Below are 19355 nucleotides of genomic sequence, written 5' to 3'. Positions count from 1 at the left end.
ACCATGTCCTCACGCTACAGCTCCACCCCTATGTCTCCCTCAGCCAATCGTGGCCTCCGGGTCTGCGCGTGCGTGTTTAGGCTCGGGCTCCAGAAGTTGAGAGCCGCGGAGAGTTTTCCTGTGCAGGTGACGTCATCAAGGCTAGCGAGGCGGGGTTACGGACGGTGGGCGGGAGGCTGCCAATGGTTTTGAGTGTAGGGAAGGGCGCGAGAAAGGGGGTGTCTTGGTCTTCCTGGACCGGAGTTTAGAGGAAGAGGGCAATCCCTCGTTCCCAACTTGGCAAATTGCAGGGCTGAGGACTGGAAGTGTGGCGAGTAGTCGGAACGGTGTGGTCGAGGTAGAGGATCTCAGGCTAGGCTTCAGGCCCTGTACATTTTACGGACGTCTGAGGGCGTGATTGAGTGTTCACAGAGATTCTTGCGGGTAGTAGGGTGGGAGGGATTCTGGGGAGCCTTGCTATGGCTTTCTTGCCAGGAGGGGTCGGAAGGGATGTATGAGAGGGTTGACCCTGGGTAGAACGGGTGCCGTGGACGGAGGGTTGTGGGGAGGTGGGGAGCGTGAGCCCAGTAAAGGGCCGATAAGCCAGCTGGACGAAAATTAGGCCCCTGTTGAGTTTGAGTCTGTTTCACTTTGCATAGTCTGGGTGTGAGAACTTAAGAGCTCGGTTGACCAGTGATAGCCTGTGCCAGAGGTTGATCTGCAGCTTTGGGCACTCTAGAGGAACTGCAGTGGTGCTGTTGCCCCGCAGTAGGTCTTCTGTCCCCACCCCTTCCTTGCTTGCTCCCGAGTTTTCTCGGGACCCAAAAGAAAATCCTTTGCCCTCTCCCATGGCTTCTGGGAAATTTGGAAACCTTTCCTTTAACCAGAAAGCCTCTGTACCTTCATTCAACAAGGATCCTTCACTTGGAGTCTTCCTCCTTTCTCCCAAATCTTCCTTCTTTTCCCCTGGGCTCTCCTAAAGCAGAACCAGGAGTTCCCAGCTTTGCTGTCTGCAGTTGTCTCTTCCCTGTACTCATGGCAACATCAGCTACCAGCCCCAGCTCACCTCTCAGGGACAAGGATCTCCTGAGTGATTCATCAGAAGCCCCTGGGCTGAACCAAGTGTCCTCTGAGGTAACCTCCCAGCTCTATGCTTCTTTGCACCTCAGTCGTCAGGCGGAGACTACAGCCCGAGCCCAGCTGTATTTACCCTCCACCTCCCCACCTCCTCATGAGGTGTTAGATGGCTTGGCACAAGAGCTGAGTCGCAGCTTGTCGGCTGGACTGGAGAACAACTTGAAGAAAAAGGTGAGGGAGATGTGTCTTGGGGACCTCTGGGGTCTTGGGATTGGGGATGGTTAAAAAAATTAGCTTTACTGAGGCTTGAACTTCTATTGTTGGATTCCAATTTCCTTTTAACTACATAGTCAGCCATGCTTGTGCCTGGGAGCAAATGTTTATGAGGGAGAGAGTGGCCTGGGCCACCATAATTTGGAAAATCGTGAAACTTCCTAATATTGTTTGTTTGCCAGAGACATCTGTGGGATGGGTTGCTGTGCTTTGATTGGGACATGGATGCTGGGAGTGAGGATAAGGTTTCTTCATCCCAGGAGGCAACTAGGGACTTAAGGATAGCAGCAACATAGGCTAAGATCCTTCCAGCTCAAAACTATTTTGATTGTATAGCTCAAAATTTGGCATGTAAGTCATTAAAACATAGTTTAATCAATTATACGTGTTACAGAGAAGATAGTGTTGGACAGAACAGGTGTCATAACCAAATTGCAGACTAGTTAAGCCTCCCAGAGTTTGAAAAACTGATAGCCATGGACTGCAGAGTCTTTAGATAGGGGAAAGGGACTTGCTGTCTAGCTGGCAGGAATCCTCACTATTCTTGTCTTAAGGTGGCCAGTTAATTCATTTACGCTATTTGTCTGGCTTCTGTGAACATCTGAGTTTCTTATTGGGTCAGTTCTGTTTTTTTCTTGCTTTCCCAGGTGCTAGAGTAAAAATTATTGGGCTTTAGAGGTTACTGGATGCCATCTACCCTGGCAGTAGGTAAAATGTGGATTATTGCATCTGATTTCCACATGGCTCTTTTCTAGGATGGTTCCAAGCATATCTTTGAGATGGAAAGTGTTCGGGGTCAACTCCAGAGCATGCTCCAAACCTCACGTGATGTGGCCTATCGTGAGTAAACCCCTTGCCTATAGAGGAGAATCTAGATTTAAGGGATGAGAAAAAGTAGAGAAAGGAAGTGGAGTATGTGTGAGCTGGGGACCTAGACCTCTGAGAAAAGAGACTTCAGGAGGAAAGGCCCCAGTTCTTTGGGAGAGGGGTGGGAGGAGAGGGTAAAGGGGAAAGGAAGGACCTCTCCTCTCTTCTCCTTCAAGTGGTCCCTGTTCCCATCCTTACCTGACCCTGCCTGTGGATCCCTCTGGCTGCCTGCAGGGGATGCCCCTACTCCAAGCGCTGACTCGGAGGGACGGGAAGAGGATTCCTTTGACAGTGACTGTACAGCCACCTTGCTTAAGTGAGTTCTCCTTGGGGTTCTTCTGGCTGGTTCACTTTCTTTCCTGGAAGGCCAAGTGTTCTATCCATTAGTCTCCCTTTACTGCTTTTGTACCTCTTAGGGACCTAAGATGCTTGTCACTTAGCTTTCAGTTTTCATCCTTTCTCTCCTCTGTTCTATCCACTTTACTCCTTCAGGTAAATGGGTATCTTCTGCCTAGTACCTGGCTTTCTCCCAGCTTCTAGTCCTTCCTCCTCCAGAGGAGTTAGCTTGTTTCTGCTGAGACTTGTACTTAAGGGAGTATGAGACGGAGGAGGGAGCACTATAGGGTGAATCACAGAACCTGTGTGCTGTCTGTGGCCCTGTCACTTATCTCTGAGCTTTTGACTTTCGGCAAGTCTCTTGCCCTGAGTTTCAGTTTCCTCATTTGTAAAACGTCGCAGTCGGACTAGTGGATCTCAAAAGCTTTCCCAACCCTAATATTTTCTAACTGATTTGCTCAGCACCCGGCCGCTGCAAGACTTGTCTCCATCTAGCTCAGCCCAAGCCCTGGAGGATCTGTTTCCCCGCTATGCCAGCCTTCGGCCAGGGCCCCCACTCAATCCCCCGGATTTTCAGGGGCTGAGAGAGGCACTGGATTCAGAGCATACTCGTCGCAAGGTGAGATATAAAGCCTTCCTTCTGAAAGCAGCAAAGATTAGAAATAGGGCCGAGTGCTGGTAGTTAAGAGCCTACCAGCTGGGACTTTGCACACATGGCTCTTGGCTCTTCAGGGAGGCCTTCTTTGACCATCCTGTCTAGAATGGTACACCTCCCCTCCACGTATTCATTCAGATCATTCTGTTATTCCCTTCATATAGTTTATGAAAGTCTGATAGATCTTGTTTGTTTCTCCCCTCTAAAATCTAAGCTCCATGCGGGTCATATCGAATCTTGTTCAGCACTGTCCTCCTAAAGTCTAGACTATACCTAACACATAGAAGTACTCCATACATATTTGGTGAATGAACAACCAACTTTGTTGGCTTGTGCAAAGCTTTTATAGCTATCGGTGAAATAATGAGCTTTATCTCTCTGAGCCTCAGCCTGTCTGAAAGGGACAGAGAGAGGGACGAGACAGAGGAAAAGTTGAAATCATTGGCTGTGCTGTCATTTTTGAAACTCTTTCTTCCTCTATTTTAAACTGCCGGGGCATGAATGAAAGGTTCTCCCCTTTCTCCTTGTTCTGTTGAATCACTGTGCCCAATAAGCTTCTTAAGGCAGGAATAACTTCCCACTCTGCAGCATGGGCTGCTGCAGCCCTGCCAAAAGATTCTTGGAAATTTTTCTCAGAAGATTTGGGAAAGGGAAGAGCCTGGAAGCTGAGCCCCTGCTTCGTGAGGTGGCCGAAGAAGATGTTGGAGGTCTCAGGCCTCAAGGTTCCTGCTCTAGAATTCCTGATTCTCCTGCTCCAAACCTATTCTGTTCTTGGGACCCAGGCTCCCTGTCTCCAGCCCATTTCCCCATAGAGATGCTGGAAAGTTTGGTGCTTTGGTCAAACTAAGGATAGTAACACCTAGACTCCCCACCCTTCTTTTCAGCATTGTGAGCGCCACATTCAGAGCCTGCAGACCCGAGTGCTAGAGCTTCAGCAACAGTTAGCCGTGGCTGTGACTGCCGACCGCAAGAAAGATATCATGATTGAACAACTGGACAAGGTGCCAGGGTAGCGGAAGGTGGGTGGGTCTCTCCATGGGGTGGGGCACCAGTCAATAGTGAATAGGAGGAGTCCACCCAGTGTTTCTTTGTTCACTTTAGGAGCTGGGTATGGGGTGGGTTTGCTGACTACTGGGAGAAGGTGGCTGTTGACCCTGCTCCTGTGGGTGGAAAGAGGGCAAAAAAATTATTTGAAATTCTGTCTGACTTTCCTCTCCTGAGACCCTGGCCCGCGTGGTAGAGGGCTGGAACCGGCATGAAGCTGAGAGGACAGAGGTGCTTCGGGGACTCCAGGAGGAACGCCAGGCCGCTGAACTCACTAGAAGCAAGCAGCAGGAGGTGGGCAACCTGGATCACGCGGCATTAGAACCTAGTCACTGATGGCTGGGTGGAAGAGGGTAGAAATGGCTCTGGGATCAGGGTTCCCAACAGATTGACCTCAGTCTTGCAGTAGCGGGCCTGACAGTTCTCCCATTTCTTCTCCCTTCACTGTTTCTGCTGTGAAACTTGCATCATTGATCATCTTCCCAGTTTTCCTCACACCACATGGTCTTCTCTTTGGCCTGCAAGTCGTTTAGTTAATTCTTGCCTTTAAAGTTTACGTTGTTAATTATTTTTGAAATATAATGTACAGGGATTCCCCTCAGTTCCTCTGTCCTGCATTCCTCTCTCCCCGAAAGACAGTAACCCGCCTGGAACAAAGCCTTTCTGAGGCCGTGGAGGCCCTGAATCGTGAGCAGGAAAGTGCCAGACTGCAGCAACAGGAAAGAGAGACCCTGGTGAGAACGCTGGGCAGGGTTAATTCCAGTAGAGGCTGTTAATTACTTCGAGAGGGATATGGGGTTTTGGTGGATTGTGGGAGTTCATAATTTGAGATGCACCAGGGCAAAGTGTGCATCTAGTTCTGCTAGTTCTGCTAGATACACTATAGAAAGTGAGCTCTTTCAAAGTAAGTTTGAAAGACTCTGCAAATTGTACCTGCACTAAAATTATCTGTGGAACTATTGTAAAATATAGATTTCTGGGACCTTTCCCCAGAGGTTTTGATATATAGGAGGCTGGGGAACCTAAGTATTTTCAGGAATTTTCTAGGTGATTTTGTTCAGCCAGGTTTGGGAACTCTGGTCTAGGGCATAGCCAAAAATGGTATGGGATGAGCAAGTTTCTAATTGCTGAAAGGATGAGATGATTACCCCTATGAATTAGTAGCCAGGTTTCGAATTTCTTGCATGCATGACACATGCTTGCTACATGCATGCTGTTACTTGTATTCTTAACAGGCTACATCCAAGAATGCTGATGACCTAATTACCTCTCCCTCATAAAACAAAATAAAATAAAACAGAACAAAACAAAAAAAGAGTGCTGATGATGGCTGCCGATTGGCTAATGCATAGGTGTAGGCTGGATTTTGTAGTCTTTCTGGAATTTCTTTTGATGATGATGGTGATCGCTGTTGTATGTTGAGTGTTTACTACATGCCAGACACTGTGCTACATGCTTTACATATGCTTTATAAATCTTTTGTTTCATTGAAGCACAATATTGTGTCAATTTCATATGCTTTTAACTTTAATCCTTACACAGTAGACTTTACTGTTATGCCCATTTTACAGATTAGGATGTCTGCCTGAGAACACATAGTAAATGCAGAGTTGGGATTCATCTGAGATTTGACCCCAGATCTACCTAATTCTGGAACAGAAGCTCTTATTTACTACATTATAATCCTGCAGGCTTGTTAAGTGTTGCATTTTAATGGATATAATTCTCAGTGGTCACATTGTGTGGGAGTGAGGGGCAGATTGCTGGTCTCTTGAGGACATGCTAAGGATCTTGGTTTCCTCATGGGGCTATAGGAAGAGGAAAGGCAAGCACTAACCCTGAGCTTGGAGCTAGAACAGCAGCGGTGCCGGGCCCTGCAGGACGAACGGGATGAGGCTCGGGCTGGGCAACTCAGTGAGTGTCGACAGTTGGAGACCCTTCAGGTGGCCCTAGAAGAAGAGCGGCAGACCCGGGCCCAGCAAGAGCATCAGCTTAAGGAACGCTACCAGGCACTGCAGGAGGAGAGCCAGGCTCAGCTGGAAAGGGAGAAGGTAAAAGCGGCAGTTGGAGAATGGGGAACAGGTTAGGGACAAAATAATTGAATGAGGTGGATGTCAGAATATGTGGCACAGGGACTGGGATGGAGAGGGAAGAGAACTGTATGTGGGAGAGAAGATTGAGAGTATAGGGCCTGCAGGAAGGGCTGGGGCATCAAATGCATGGGAGGCCGAAGGGTGAGATTAAACAGAGATATCAGGAAATAGGTCAAATGTGAAGAGAGAGGAAGCTTGGGTTTTAGGGTTTGGAAGGATGAATCGGGGAATTGAGGTAACCAGGAGACAGGAAATGAGGTACGAACTTCAGTTTGATTTCCCGTTCTTAGGGGAACACCCAGAGGGAGTCGCAGGCAGCCCGAGAGGCGCAGCAGCAGCTGGCCTTGGTGCAGTCTGAGGTGCGGCGGTTGGAAGGAGACCTGGATACAGCTCGCAGAGAGAGAGATGCCCTGCAGCTGGAGATGAGCCTGGTGCAGGTCAGGAGGCAGAGGGCTCCTGAGGAGCGTTCCTGGTGAGGAGAAGTGGGTCTGAGGCAGAGGGACTTTTAGGAGTCATGGCAGACACTCCCATTTCTAACTAGAATTTTGACCTTTATGGACCTCTGTTTTTTTGTGTGTAAAGGGCAAATTAATGAGTTTCTAAGAGACTTTTTTTCCTTATTAATGATTGACTTAAGGAGATATCCAATTTCTGAGTTAGTGAGGCCAGTGTTTGAAAAAACACACTCTTTACTTTTCACCTCGCCCATTGAATTGGAGGACTGACCACGTGGAGACTCATTTATCACGGAGGGCCAAGGGCAAAGACGTTAGTAAACAATTCAGTAGCAATTTATAAGCTGCTGTGTCCCCTGAACCGGCGCTAGCTGTGTGTGTGAACGCGTGCATTCAGTAAGCCTGTTGAAGGCCCGTCTATGTTAAGCTCTGAGTTAGGAGCTGGGAACAGTCCTGGCCAACAGGGAGCTTACCAGCTAGCTGGGAAGTCTGTCTAGTAGTTGTGGTTGCTGGATATGTGGTAAGGATATGTTTAGTTTTGTAAGAAATCACCATAGTGTCTTCCAAAGTGACTGTACCGTTTTGTATTTCCAACACCTATGAATGAGAATTCCTGTTGTTCCACATTCTCACCAACATTTGGCGTGTCAGTGTTCTGGATTTTGGCTTTTCTAGTAGGTATATAGTACTATGTAGTGAATTTTTTATATCGTCAATTGTATTTTTCAGCTCTAGAATTTCTATTTTGTTCCTTTTTATAATTTCTATCTCTTTATTGACACTTCCTATTTGTTCTTACATTGTTCTGATTTCCCTTAGTTTGTTGTCCATATAGTGTCCATAGTTAAGACTCTTGACTTAATGTCTTTGACTAGTAATCCCAATGTCTGGGCTTCTATAGGGAGAGTTCCTGTTAGAGTCTCTTTTTTCTTTGAATGAGGCATATTTTCCTATTTCTTTGCATGTTTTATAATTTTTTGTTGAAATCTGGATATTTTGAGTACTGTAGTAACTCTGGAAATCATATTCTTTCCCTCCTCAGGGATTTCTTTTGATGGCCACAGCCATCTGTTTGTATAGTGACTTTTCCAAATGGTTTTTGCAAATAGTATTTCTTGTTGTGTGTGGTAATTGACATTTCTGTTCCATTGTCTCTGTGATTATCCTGTGACCTAACAGATTTTCTTAAATGTCTGGGTCCCCCTTCCCCTTGCCCCAAAAATTTTTTAAAAAGAGTATATATGTCTCTTTAAATCTTCTGATGGATTGAACCAGAGAAGTCTCTGTAGCCCAAGGAGCTCAAAACAAAAGCAGTTGTCCTCTCTGGTTCCTCAGGGAACTGCCAGACTGACCGAGACTTGCAGTCCCACATTTTTGGAGGATAAGGTCCTTACTGCCCTTGCTTCAGGCAGCCACTCTAGTAACATGGGGCTAGGGATAGGGGATGGTAGCTGGTTCACACACGCAGCTCTCTTACCAAAGTTCAGCAGCCTCTTCCTTCAACAAGCACTCTCCTGGTTGCTTCAGGCATCTGATCAGGTTTCAGAATTCCCAAATAGTTGATTTTGACAGTTTTTTCTGAGCTTAATGGTTGTTTTGGTATAAGGACTGACCCCTGATGTTTCCTACTCTGTGTGACATTACTCTTTTTTTCTTTTTATGTTCACTCTTTTTTTTTAATTCTATTTTTTAAAAGTAAAAAACCACCATGAGACATTATTAATTTGTTTTATAAAGTCAGTATTCATTTAGAGGTATCCATATAATTTACTACTTTCTTTGCTTTTCTTCCCTTCTTTGAACTCAGACCTTCTGTCTGGCATGTTCTGCTTGGTGGCAAAATCCATCTTTCTTTCTTCATTCATTCATCTATTCATTTATTAATTTGCTTTTGAAAATGTCTTTATTTCACATTCATTTTTGAAATAGTTCCTGGGTGTGAAATTCTAGGCTGGCAGTTATTTCAACATACTGAGAACATCATTCTGGCTTCCATTATTGCTGTTGAGAAGTCAGCTCTCAGTTGACCACTCTTGCTTTTGAAACTTTCTCTTTGTAGTTTTTTATCAGGTTTACTGGGGTGTGGTTCATGTATTTAAAAAAAAAAGAAAAGAAAAGAAATTCTTTTGGGGATTCTTTAGTCTTCTTGCCTAAGTGGAAGTTGTCTTTCTTCGATTCTGGAAAATTCTGTCATTATGTCTGCATATCATTTCTCCTCCATTATCTCTGCCATCTCTTTCTGGAATCTGATTGAGTATATTTGAGCCCCTTTCCCTGAATCTATGTTGCTCATCCTCTGTTTTGTATTTTCCATCTTTTGTATTTTCATGTTCACTCTGGATAATTTCTTGTCTTCCAGTTCACCAATTCTCTGTTCAACTTTGTCTAGTCTACTGTTCTATCCACTCATTGAGTTTAAATTTTCATTTATTATATTTTTTATTTTACAAACTACTATTATTTTTATTTTCAAATCTTTATTTTTCATAGTTTCTTGTTCTTGATATTTTAAGTTTGCCTTTGATTACTTTAAACTGTTTTATTATCTATAGATGATAATTCCAATTTCCAAAGTGTTTGAGGATCCTTTTCTGTTGTCCCTTGTTTTTGCTGGTTCCCATGGAGTTTAGTTTCTTTAGGCCCTGTTAATTTTTTACTGTGTGCTGGACCTTGTATTTGAAAAATCAGAGTCATAATTTGAGGCCTATAATGAAAGTATTTTGCTCTAGAGAAAATTTGCATTTGCTTCTACCAAGCCCTGAAAGACACTGTAAGTCCAAGATCAATTTAAACCAAACTTTCCAGGTTGGGATTCCTGGGTGACTCAAACTGAGTTTTAATTTTATGTAGACTCTTCCACTCAGGTTCACCTTCACTCTGAGGGTGAAGCTCATTGAAATCTCAGTTTTTTTTGTGGGGAGTATCTCCAGTTAGACTCTGTAACTGAAGTGGGCCTTGGCCTTTGATTTCTGTTCATTTGCTTTTGAAAGGCAGTCAAAACAAAGGTTTCAATTTCCTAGGATAGGGCAGATAACCCCAAGGTAAAAATGGCTACCTACCACACTTGCTAAGCTGGCCAGGCTCCCATTTTTCCTTTACTTTGGCCTAGTAATTCCGTACTGTTTCGTTACCTCTTTGATGCTTTTTAGGAAGATACAGATATAGATATAGATACAGATATAGATATAGATATAGATATAGATATAGATATAGATATAGATATAGATATAGATATAGATATATTTTTTAGTCTTTTATTCAGTTTGTTTGTTTTTGTTCAGCATTAGATAACCTTAATCTGCCAGTACTAGAAACATGATCTAGTCCCTCTCTTCTTATACTTCGAAATAGTTTGTAAGGTTAGATTTAATGTATTTCTTGAATACTTGATATTTGATTACTGACTTTGTTTCTTTAATATTTATAGAAATATTTAGGCTTTCTATTTATTCTTGAATTTTTTTGGTACTCTCTCTCTATATTTATTTAGTCTATATTTTGTAATCTGTTTTCTTAAAGTTGTTCATAATTTTAACCTTTTAATGTCCATGGCATTTTTTCCATTTTTTCATTCTGGATATTATTCATTTGTGTCATCCTCTCATCCTCTTTTTTTAAAACCGTCTTACTTGTGGTTTAATTGAATATATTTTCCAGAGAATTAACTTTTGGCTTTGTTGATCTTTTTTTTTTTCTATTTTTTTCCTTCCTGTACTTTATTTCCTTCCTTATGTTGCTTTATTCTGCTGTTCTTTAAAAAAATCTTCTTAACATGAATGCTTACTTGTTCATTTTCTCAGCCTTCTCTTCTAAATTTCTCCGTAAGTACTGATCCTGTAACTTATCCTGTGTGATAGTTTCTTTATTGTTTGGTTCTGAATAATACTGTTTTTTTATATAATTACTCTTTGATCTCCTGGGTTATTTCCAAACTATAGGGTGTTTTTTATTATTGATTTATAGCTTATCTGTTTGTGATTAGAGAGCAGGGTCTTTTTTAAAAATTACTTATGTATATGTATTCCACCCACCTTTTTGTTTTGAAATATTTCTACTTAAAGAAATGTTGCTTGAATAGTAAGTATAATGAATACACTAAGATTCACCAGTTGACATTTTTGCTGCATTGTCTGTTGTCTCTCTGCACCTCTCTCTATCTCTCTCTTTCCCCACCACTCCCTTTTCTCTTTCTTCTTGTCCCATCCTCATCATTTGAGAGTTTCTTGTGGACATTGTGAGAGAATATGCTATTTTTATTATTCAAATTTTTTGAAAATTATTCAGACTTATGCCTTAATATATGGTCAGGTTTTCTAAACATTTCATGTGTGCTTGAAAATACATGTTTTATAGTGGCTTGGTGCAATTTTGTTTGAGTATTTCTTTTTGTGTCTAGTTTGTTAACTATGCTGTTTAAATCATTATGTTCTTTTTTATTTTATTCTGTTAAAATCTCACTGAGTATGGATTTGTCTGTTTCTCTTGTAGTCTGTCAGATTTTGCTTTATACATTTTGAGGTTATTAGATGCATATAATTTAAAAAATTGCTGTACCTTTCCTGGTAAACTGAATGTTTTATCCTTGTGATTACTCTCTTTATCTCTTATAAGGCTTTTTGCCTTAGAGTCTATTTTTGCCTATATTGCTAGATCTATACTAGTCTTTATTTTGCATTCTTTTTTTAGTGAAGTATAGTCAGTTTACAGTGTTGAGTCAATTTCTAGTGTACAGCATGTTTCAATCAAGCATCTTTTTAGATAGAGTTTCCCTGACAAATATTTTTCTAACCTTTTTACTTCAACCATTATATATTTGCCTTTTAGCTGGAACATTAATTTAATTTATTCATACCTGAATCTATGTCTTAACTTTCTATCTTATTTTGTCTTGCCTATTCAGTGTTTACTTTCTTCTTTCTTGTCATATTTTAGATTTACTATTTTTTTCTCGTTCCACTTTTTTCAAATAGCTTGGGTGTTTCAGTGGAGAGAGGTGCCATTAACTCAGGCAGGAAATACAGCAAAAGAAGGTTTTAGGGTAGAAAAACAAATGAGCTCACTTTTGGATGTGTTTTATTTGAGCTATTCGGTAGATTTCTGGGTATATGGGCTTAAAGCTTAGAAGAAAGTCCAGTTTAAAGAGAGAGATTTACAAAGGGTTTTAAGGTATATACGGTAGCAAAAAAAAAAACATGGCCTAAAAGCATCGGTGATGCAGAATGGTAGCATATGGTCAGAAAGAAAACTGAGGCCAGAACTCAAGGAATCATTTGGCTTTGATGGGCAGCTGGAGGAGAAGCAATCAGCCAAGACTGAGGAACAGTCGGACAGGATGAGATGCAGGGCTGCTGGTCCCATGGGAGTGAAGGGAAAAATTATTTTAGAAGGAAAAAGGCAGGTGTTGCAGTGAAATCACGTAAGATAAAAGACTGAGAAATAACCACTGTGAGATTTAGAAATTAAGTTCTTAGTTGTGAGTGGAAATGTCAGTGAGTTGAAGAAGGAATATGAGGTGAGAAAACAGAGACAACGATTCTGCTTTAGGAGGAAGGAACGTGGACATTTATTGAACCCCTGTCCTGGGGGGGTTTCAGGAGCTGCGCCAGAAATACTGCATGTGTTATCTCAGACGTGGTAACAGACTTGGTTGTTCTGCCTATCATTTCTTTTGGTTAAAAAAAAAAACATTTTTTTGGTCCAAAGTCATTTTTACTTTTGTACACATATAAGGTGTGAGCATCTTAATGAGGAAAGGAAACCTCTTCCACTCCTTGTGGCCGAATTCTTGTTCTTGATCCTTTAGGCTTATGAGGGAATGTTGGTATGTGGGTTTTTTGTCTACCTTGTATCCTCCATCCTCTTCTAAGCCAAACAGAACTGAGCTATTACCCCACCTCCCCTTACCCCCAGGCTCGGTATGAAAGCCAGCGGATCCAAATGGAGTCGGAGTTGGCCGTGCAGCTGGAGCAGCGAGTGACAGAGCGGCTGGCGCAGGCTCAGGAGAGCAGCCTGCGGCAAGCAGCCTCCCTGAGGGAGCATCACAGGTACCCCGGGCTGGAGGGGTGCCACCTCTCCCCCCAGCAGCAGCGGGTGTTGGTGCCCTGCCCAAACCCTCTCAGACCCCTTTGCCATTTTCCAACACACCGGTGCTGTCAGTCTCTCCGTGAGAGAGCTGCCTTCGGGTTCACAGGGAGAGCCAGACATGCTTGGGAATTTTCAGTCTTCATCCCGTGGGAAGCAGCACTTAACCAATAACTGGTGGGTACAGGAAAATAAATTTCCAGCTCCCTAGCCCCTGGTGGGCACAATGCTAAGCTGTGACCTACAGCATCTCCAGAATTACCCTGTGGGATTGAGCCTCCTCTGCCTACTCCCCTACCAGTTTTTTTCTGGAAATGCTTCTTAATTGAATCATTTCCCCATAAATCCTCACCTCAGTCTCTGCCTCTGGGGAACTCATCCTAAGACACCAGCTGTCCTTACCTCTTTCCTGAACCCCCCTGTGCCGGGCCCAGGTTGGCCAGCTGGCTGGCTGACTCTCACAGGCACACATTCTGGTTTTCCCTTGTTTGATTACTTCTCCTGTCTCCAGACTCAGTCCTCCTTTCTCACCTGTGTCCCCTCAGGAAGCAGCTGCAGGAGCTGAATGGACAGCACCAGCAGGAATTGTCCACCCAGTTGGCTCAGTTCAAGGTGGAAATGGCAGAACGAGAGGAAAGGCAGCAGCAGGTGGCTCAGGACTATGAGCTCAGGTACCGGTCCCTGGAGCATCCCTGTTAGGCCTCAGCCTCCGTGGGAATGGTGACAAGTTGCCTCCCCTGAGACCTGTCCTTTCTGCATGGGCCCAGCTCCTTTCAGAATTTCACATGTCACCTTCCCTTCTGACTCTTCCTGTTGTCCGAGTCTCTGCTTTCTCCAAGGCCCCACATCACCCCTCTGGCTTCTCTTTAGACTGGCCCGGGAGCAGGCACGAGTGCGTGAACTGCAGAGTGGGAACCAGCAGCTGGAGGAGCAGCGGGTGGAGCTGGTGGAGCGACTCCAGGCCATGCTGCAGGCCCACTGGGAGGAGGCAAACCAGCTGCTCAGCTCCCCTCTCCTGCCGCCCAACCCCACGGTAGGCCTCGCCCTTGACCCAAGCTGCTCAGAGCTGTGTTTTGATCCTTTCTGTGGAAATCGAGCTCCCTCCCAAGGGAAGCCTGTAGTTCAGTTCCTGGGACCTTCGTCCGGAAAAATGTCCATGGACTTCTGCAGAGAATAACTGTTTCATCCAAAGAAACCTTTTTGCCGTGGCCATAGCTCACTCAGACTGGCTCCACTGCCTTGGGCATAATTTCCTTCTCTCTGCCCAAGAGGGGGTGAGTAACATGTGGTGCTAGTTTTGCCAAAGGGCAACTGAATGAATTATGATGGTCAGGGCCAGAAATTGGTTGGGATTCTCACCCTTAATCCTCATATTGGCATCACCTACTTCATTCTTTTAATTATTAAATGTTTATTATGAGCTAAAATAATTTTTGGAATAGGTAATAATATGCACATGGTTTCAAAAAACTTCACAAATGCATACAGTGAAAAATGATCTCCACGCTATGCTGGCACCTCATTCTCCCAGTCCCTCCCCCCCCGAATCAGCCACTGTTCCTAGTGTCTTGAGTGCCTCCCCTGCCCCCAAACAGTAGCCTTCCATTCACGGTTATATGACTTTTTATTTAACCAAGTGCCTATTGGTGGATATTAAATTTGCTTCCTATATTTTGCTTCTGCAAACAGTGCTGCAAGCAGTATCATGAATATATGTCTTCATACAAGTATATGTATAAAATTTCTAGAAATGGAATTGTAAGATGAAAAATAAGGATGTTAATATTTGATAGAAATTTGGTAAATGTCCCCAGATCTCCTTTTAAGGACACTATGCTAATTTGTAATCCTATTAAAGCGTCTGTACCGTGTCTTGACTCCTCAAATGCACTCTCTCTCATGCCCAGGTTCCTCCAGTCAGCCCATCCAGCCCTGGGCCTCAGGAACTGGAGAAGGGGGAGAGGAGGATGTGGACTGTGCCCCCTGTGGCTGTGGCCCTAAAGCCAGTGTTGCAGCAGAGCCGGGAAGCAAGGGAAGAGCTGCCTGGAGTGCTGCCTGTTCTCTGCAGCCCCTCCCCAGATCTTAGCCTCTTGCTGGGCCCCACTTTCCAGAGCCAGCATTCCTTCCAGCCCCTGGAGCCAAAGCCTGATCTCACTTCATCCTCAGGTGACTGGGGACGGAAGTTACTGGGGTTCCCTTTGCACACACTGATTTGCTCCCTCTTGTCTAGCTTCCTTTCTGTCCGAGACTTGAGCATTTAGTTTCCCAGATGTCTAGTGACCATAAGTTGCAAGGAGCAGAAATCCACTCAAGTTGGTTCAAGTAAAGGGAATGAGAAATGTGATGTATCTGTGGTTAATGAGAACTGGGGTTGGCATCAGGGATGCTGCCGGGAACTGGGGCAGCTGTTCCTCCTCTCTTTGGGCCTGTGTGGGCTCTAGACTCTGCCATCCGGGCATCTGCTCCTTCCTCTTGGTCGACCAGCCCTCTCTCACTCTGGTTCTTGCTCTCACAACTTTGGTTCGCTTGAGCAGCTGTGACTCTGACTCCAGCCGAAACTCTAGACAACCCTGCAGAGACACTGGTGTCTCTGTTTCTTAGGTCCAGTTTAAAGAGAGGCAATCTAATGGGTTAGTAACCATCCCTTGGATCAGCTGACCTTGAGTGGTGGCCACCCCTGTGACAGGTGGATGGGGTGCTCTGTGTGGTGTAAATATGACAACCCAGGTCAAAATAAGAATGAGCGTGTGATCCAGTGAAGGATCCGGAACAAGTCTATTGATTTTTACTTTTAATTTTATTTATTTATTTACTTACTTACTTATTTACTTATTTATTTAAATTGAGAAAGTGTCAGTTTACAATGTTCTATTTCTCATGTACAGCATGCTTCAGTCATGTATACACGTACATATATTTATTTTCATATTCATGTGGTTACCGGAGGGGAAAGGGGGTGGGAAGGGATAAACAGAGTTCGAGATTCGCAGATACTAATTACTATATATAGAATAGAAGTATAAGTTTCTTCTGTCCTGCACAGGAAACAATATTGATCTTAAACCATTCTGTGCTGTGGTGGCGTTTATTTACTCAGAGTCTGAGCACCACAGCTTTCCCCTGACTGCACTTCTGTCGCAGAATTCAGCTGTACCATCTTTCAGTTGCCGTCAACCCTTCCCTCTCCAGCTGTTTTCAACTTTGATCATCTCCTAGTTGTGATACTCTGCTTATACTAAATAGGCTCCTTCCTTCCAGGCATTTGGTGAGTTGATTTGTGGAGGGGCCCCTTCCCTCTACAACACACACCCCTGTTTCACTTGACAGCGGAGGCCTTCTCTGCAGTTGGAACCTTCCATCCCGATCACAGGGCTGAACGGCCGTTCCCTGAGGAAGATCCTGGGTCCGACAGGGATGGCTTCCTAAAGCAAGGGCTGCCGCCCGCTTCCCAGCTTCAGGGCCTCAAGCATTTTTTGCAACAGGTAAAAGAGGGCCCACCTGTGCCACCTTGTTGTCTCCACCCCTTCCTCATTTCCTCTTTCTGCTCTGGGAGTCCTGCACTGTGGCTTCGTCCACATTTTAGGACTAAACCTTCCACCTAGCTTCTGCCTCTCCCAGCCCATCTTACTCTTACTACGGTAGTCCCTTCTGGAACTTAGGTGACCAGTCCGAGCTCTTACTCTCCCAAGACACAGAGGCCTCTTTCTTCATCAGTCCTCAGGGAACCTTACTGTCTTGTCCCCCCAGCTGCTGGAGACAGCACCCCCGAGCAACGAGAACCCCTCTGCCGACCTGCTGCCCACCAAGTCTGGTGAGTGTCAGCTCTGAAGAAGGTCGGGGCTGGGGCTGGAAAAGGTGGGAGCTGGTTATCAGGGATGGCGTTGTAGGAACCGGCAAAGGAGACAAAGCTTCATGAAGGCTAAGGTGGCAGGACTTCCTTGGCTGTTTGCCCCATTTTCTAATCTTGAATCTCTTTCCTTGTGCTAGGTCCTCTGACTGTCCCAACTTGGGAGGAAGCCCCTCAGGTGCCACGCCTCCCACCTCCTGTCCATAAAACTAAAGTGCCCTTAGCCATGGCGTCCAGTCTTTTCCGGGTCCATGAGCTTCCCTCAGCCCATTCACAGAGCGGTGGTCCCCGCGGTGGCTCCCCAGAGAGAGGTAAGAGGTCACAGTTTACTGGCAGATAAGAAGGGAAAGTCTCAGGCGTAGAGCTGGTACCTGCAACTGAAGGCTCTCCGGGATTCGGAGAGACGGGACACAGCCTGGGGAGAGGCCCTGGGATGACGACCTTTACTGATGTGTCTCAGGTGGAGATGGGCTCGCATCCTCGAGGCAGCTGATGGAGGTGTCTCAGCTGCTGCGACACTACCAAGCTCGGGGCTGGGGGGCGCTGCCTGCGGAGGATCTGCTGCTCTACCTGAAGAGGCTGGAACACAGCGGGTACCAGCCTGGAGGGACGGGAGGAAAGATTAGGTGGATGGAATCTGGATTGTGGCCAGGCAGATGGGTCAGGCAGGGAAGAGCGGAGTGTGCATGTTGTCCATGGAGTAGCATCGTTTGTCCTTTTCTGGGGAAGAAGTGAGGGCAGATCAGTGGCTCCTCCTCTTCCTCCCTCTCTCACTCCTTCCCACCTCTCTTTTGTTTCTACCTTTCTGTTGTTTCTTAAAAGAAAAATCTCTTCTTCATGTCTTTCTGCCTTAATTTTTTCTTCTTTATTCTGTGACTCAGAACTCAGAATCCTAGATTGTGACCATCTAGTATGTCAGTATTTGATTCCACTAATGTCTCCTCGTATTTGATCCCTGGGTTTGTCTTGTTTGTTTGTTCTTATTCTTAAGAGACAGAACTGGGGAATAATTCTTCCACCCAGTGTTGGGGAGAGTGGGAGGACCAGCTCCCCCATCCTCATCCCTTGATTTGCATGGCAGGACTGACAGCCGAGGGGATAATGTCCCCAGAAGGAACACAGGCTCCCGCTTGGGTGAGATCCCCCGGAAAGAGGTGAGGGAAAGTAGGGCAGGGGCGAGGGGGGTGGAAGGGCTCTCACTGACTCGTCCCTCCACTTCACACACTCCTCCATCGCCTGAACCCTCCATCCCTGTTCCATTTTCTGTGGCTTGTTCCTTGCCCTGTGCCAATTCTGGCCCTCCCAACGCACAACGCCTTTCCTCAATGGTGGGGGACTGAGAGGACACGACGCTGAGTTTTCCTTCTTTTCCCTCAACTCTCAGATTCCTTCCCAGACTCTCCCTCGCCGCCTCGCTACAGCCCCTAAGACTGAAAAGCCTCCAGCTCGGAAAAAAAGTGGGCACCCGGCCCCTGGTAGCACGCGGAGTCGGGGGGGAATCTGGAGATAAGCCCCTTGCCTTCTCCTCTTCTTTGTTCTCTTCTTCTTTTTATTATTTTAATAAATGCTCAATAGTCTGTATGAGAGTCTCTGACTCATAGAAATCTGGAAAATGGAGGTTTTATAAGAAACCACTTTGTGAAGAAACTCATTCTATTCTATTTGGGTATGTTTTTATCTGTTTCTGTTTTATATTCTGTGGGAAAAGACATGAATGCTTTGAAGGAAAACTGTCCGTGGCTGGGTTTGAGAAGTTTCAGTGAGCCTAGGCTCAGTGTTGAAGCGTGACTGGCTCTGGCTCGTAGTGGAATTGTGGGTGATTCCTATTTTCTTCTTTATTCATTTCTGTATTTTCCAACTTTTCTAGAATAAGACTGTATGGCTTCATAACCAGAAAAATACTTTTAATAAAAGAGTAAGTTATTGTATAAAGAATTTGAGTAAAAATTTGATTGTTGGGGAGACAGTTTTCTCTTTTTTAAGGAACAGGTAATTCTTCCAGATTGCATTAGTAGGATTCTGATGGACAGATTCTGCCCCAGCCAGCCTGTATATTATGCTGTAATTGTCACTCTTTTTAAAATATTTCATTTATTTTTATTATTTAACTGTTTTATTTTGGCATGGGGGAAGGTAATTAGGTTTATTTATTTTTAGAGGAGGTACTGGGAATTGAACCCAGGACCTTGTGCATGCTAAGCATGCACTCTACCACTGAGCTATACCCTCCCCCTTGTAATCTATCTTGTGGTTTTAAAACGTGTAAAAGACTAGAGCTCTGGCAAGAAAAAAAGACATGATTGTGAAAACTTCCATCCTAATACCAAAATGAACAAAGAGAAACAATATTAGAGAAGAAATGACATCAGTGTGAAACTATGAAAGGCCCCAGCTTCATAGCACCAACACTGAAAAACCCATAGTATAATTTAGATTAAATTGAAGGGCGATACTGCGGGACCCACACACAGCTTTCCAGCTCTGGAGCACAGTGCGAGGCGGGGATGATGGCAAATACGATTCTGAAGGGCCTGGTCCTGGCTGTTTGGTTGAGGGACAGTTTACTGGATTCTGTGAGGAGGATGAGGTTCTTCTTTTTGCTCCTGAATTGTTTGGTTAGCTCCAGAATAGACTTGGTAAGTATTTCA

At 44.8% G+C, this 19355-nt stretch overlaps 1 protein-coding gene across 5 annotated transcripts; it reads left to right on the top strand.

Moving 5' to 3' along the window:
- The first annotated feature begins 6 nt into the window (after positions 1-6).
- Positions 7-18288, top strand: CNTROB (centrobin, centriole duplication and spindle assembly protein). 5 transcript variants are annotated; one of them, XM_072940388.1, is made up of 20 exons: positions 7-126; positions 1149-1287; positions 2085-2169; positions 2373-2512; positions 2995-3151; positions 4072-4188; positions 4409-4525; positions 4867-4965; positions 6046-6282; positions 6615-6761; positions 12690-12823; positions 13406-13531; positions 13731-13893; positions 14768-15026; positions 16188-16342; positions 16608-16671; positions 16848-17018; positions 17168-17300; positions 17789-17861; positions 18092-18288. In XM_072940388.1, exons 3-20 carry the CDS (start codon positions 2086-2088, stop codon positions 18215-18217), a joined length of 2502 nt encoding a protein of 833 aa, XP_072796489.1. In that variant the 5' UTR covers positions 7-126; positions 1149-1287; position 2085; the 3' UTR covers positions 18218-18288. The 5 variants fall into 5 exon arrangements, with proteins under 5 accessions (XP_072796489.1, XP_072796485.1, XP_072796490.1 ...); XM_072940384.1 differs by having other exon boundaries at positions 18-126; positions 965-1287; positions 2431-2512; XM_072940389.1 differs by lacking the exon at positions 7-126 and adding an exon at positions 133-337.
- Positions 18289-19355: the final 1067 nt, after the last annotated feature.

Source organism: Vicugna pacos, chromosome 16 (assembly GCF_048564905.1).
Source record: "Vicugna pacos chromosome 16, VicPac4, whole genome shotgun sequence".
NCBI lineage: Eukaryota > Metazoa > Chordata > Mammalia > Artiodactyla > Camelidae > Vicugna > Vicugna pacos.
The sequence above is the reverse complement of the archived record's forward strand: the minus strand, read 5'-3'. Positions and strand labels throughout refer to the sequence as shown.

What these genes read in the sequence shown, in the direction of transcription:
- CNTROB (XM_072940384.1), top strand. Translation starts at nt 1,015, where the DNA reads ATGGCAACATCAGCTACCAGCCCCAGCTCACCTCTCAGGGACAAGGAT. An exon ending in TCCTGCCGCCCAACCCCACG is followed by an intron (nt 13,894 to 14,767) that starts GTAGGCCTCGCC and finishes TCTCATGCCCAG; the next exon opens with GTTCCTCCAGTCAGCCCATC. An exon ending in CGGTGGCTCCCCAGAGAGAG is followed by an intron (nt 17,019 to 17,167) that starts GTAAGAGGTCAC and finishes GATGTGTCTCAG; the next exon opens with GTGGAGATGGGCTCGCATCC.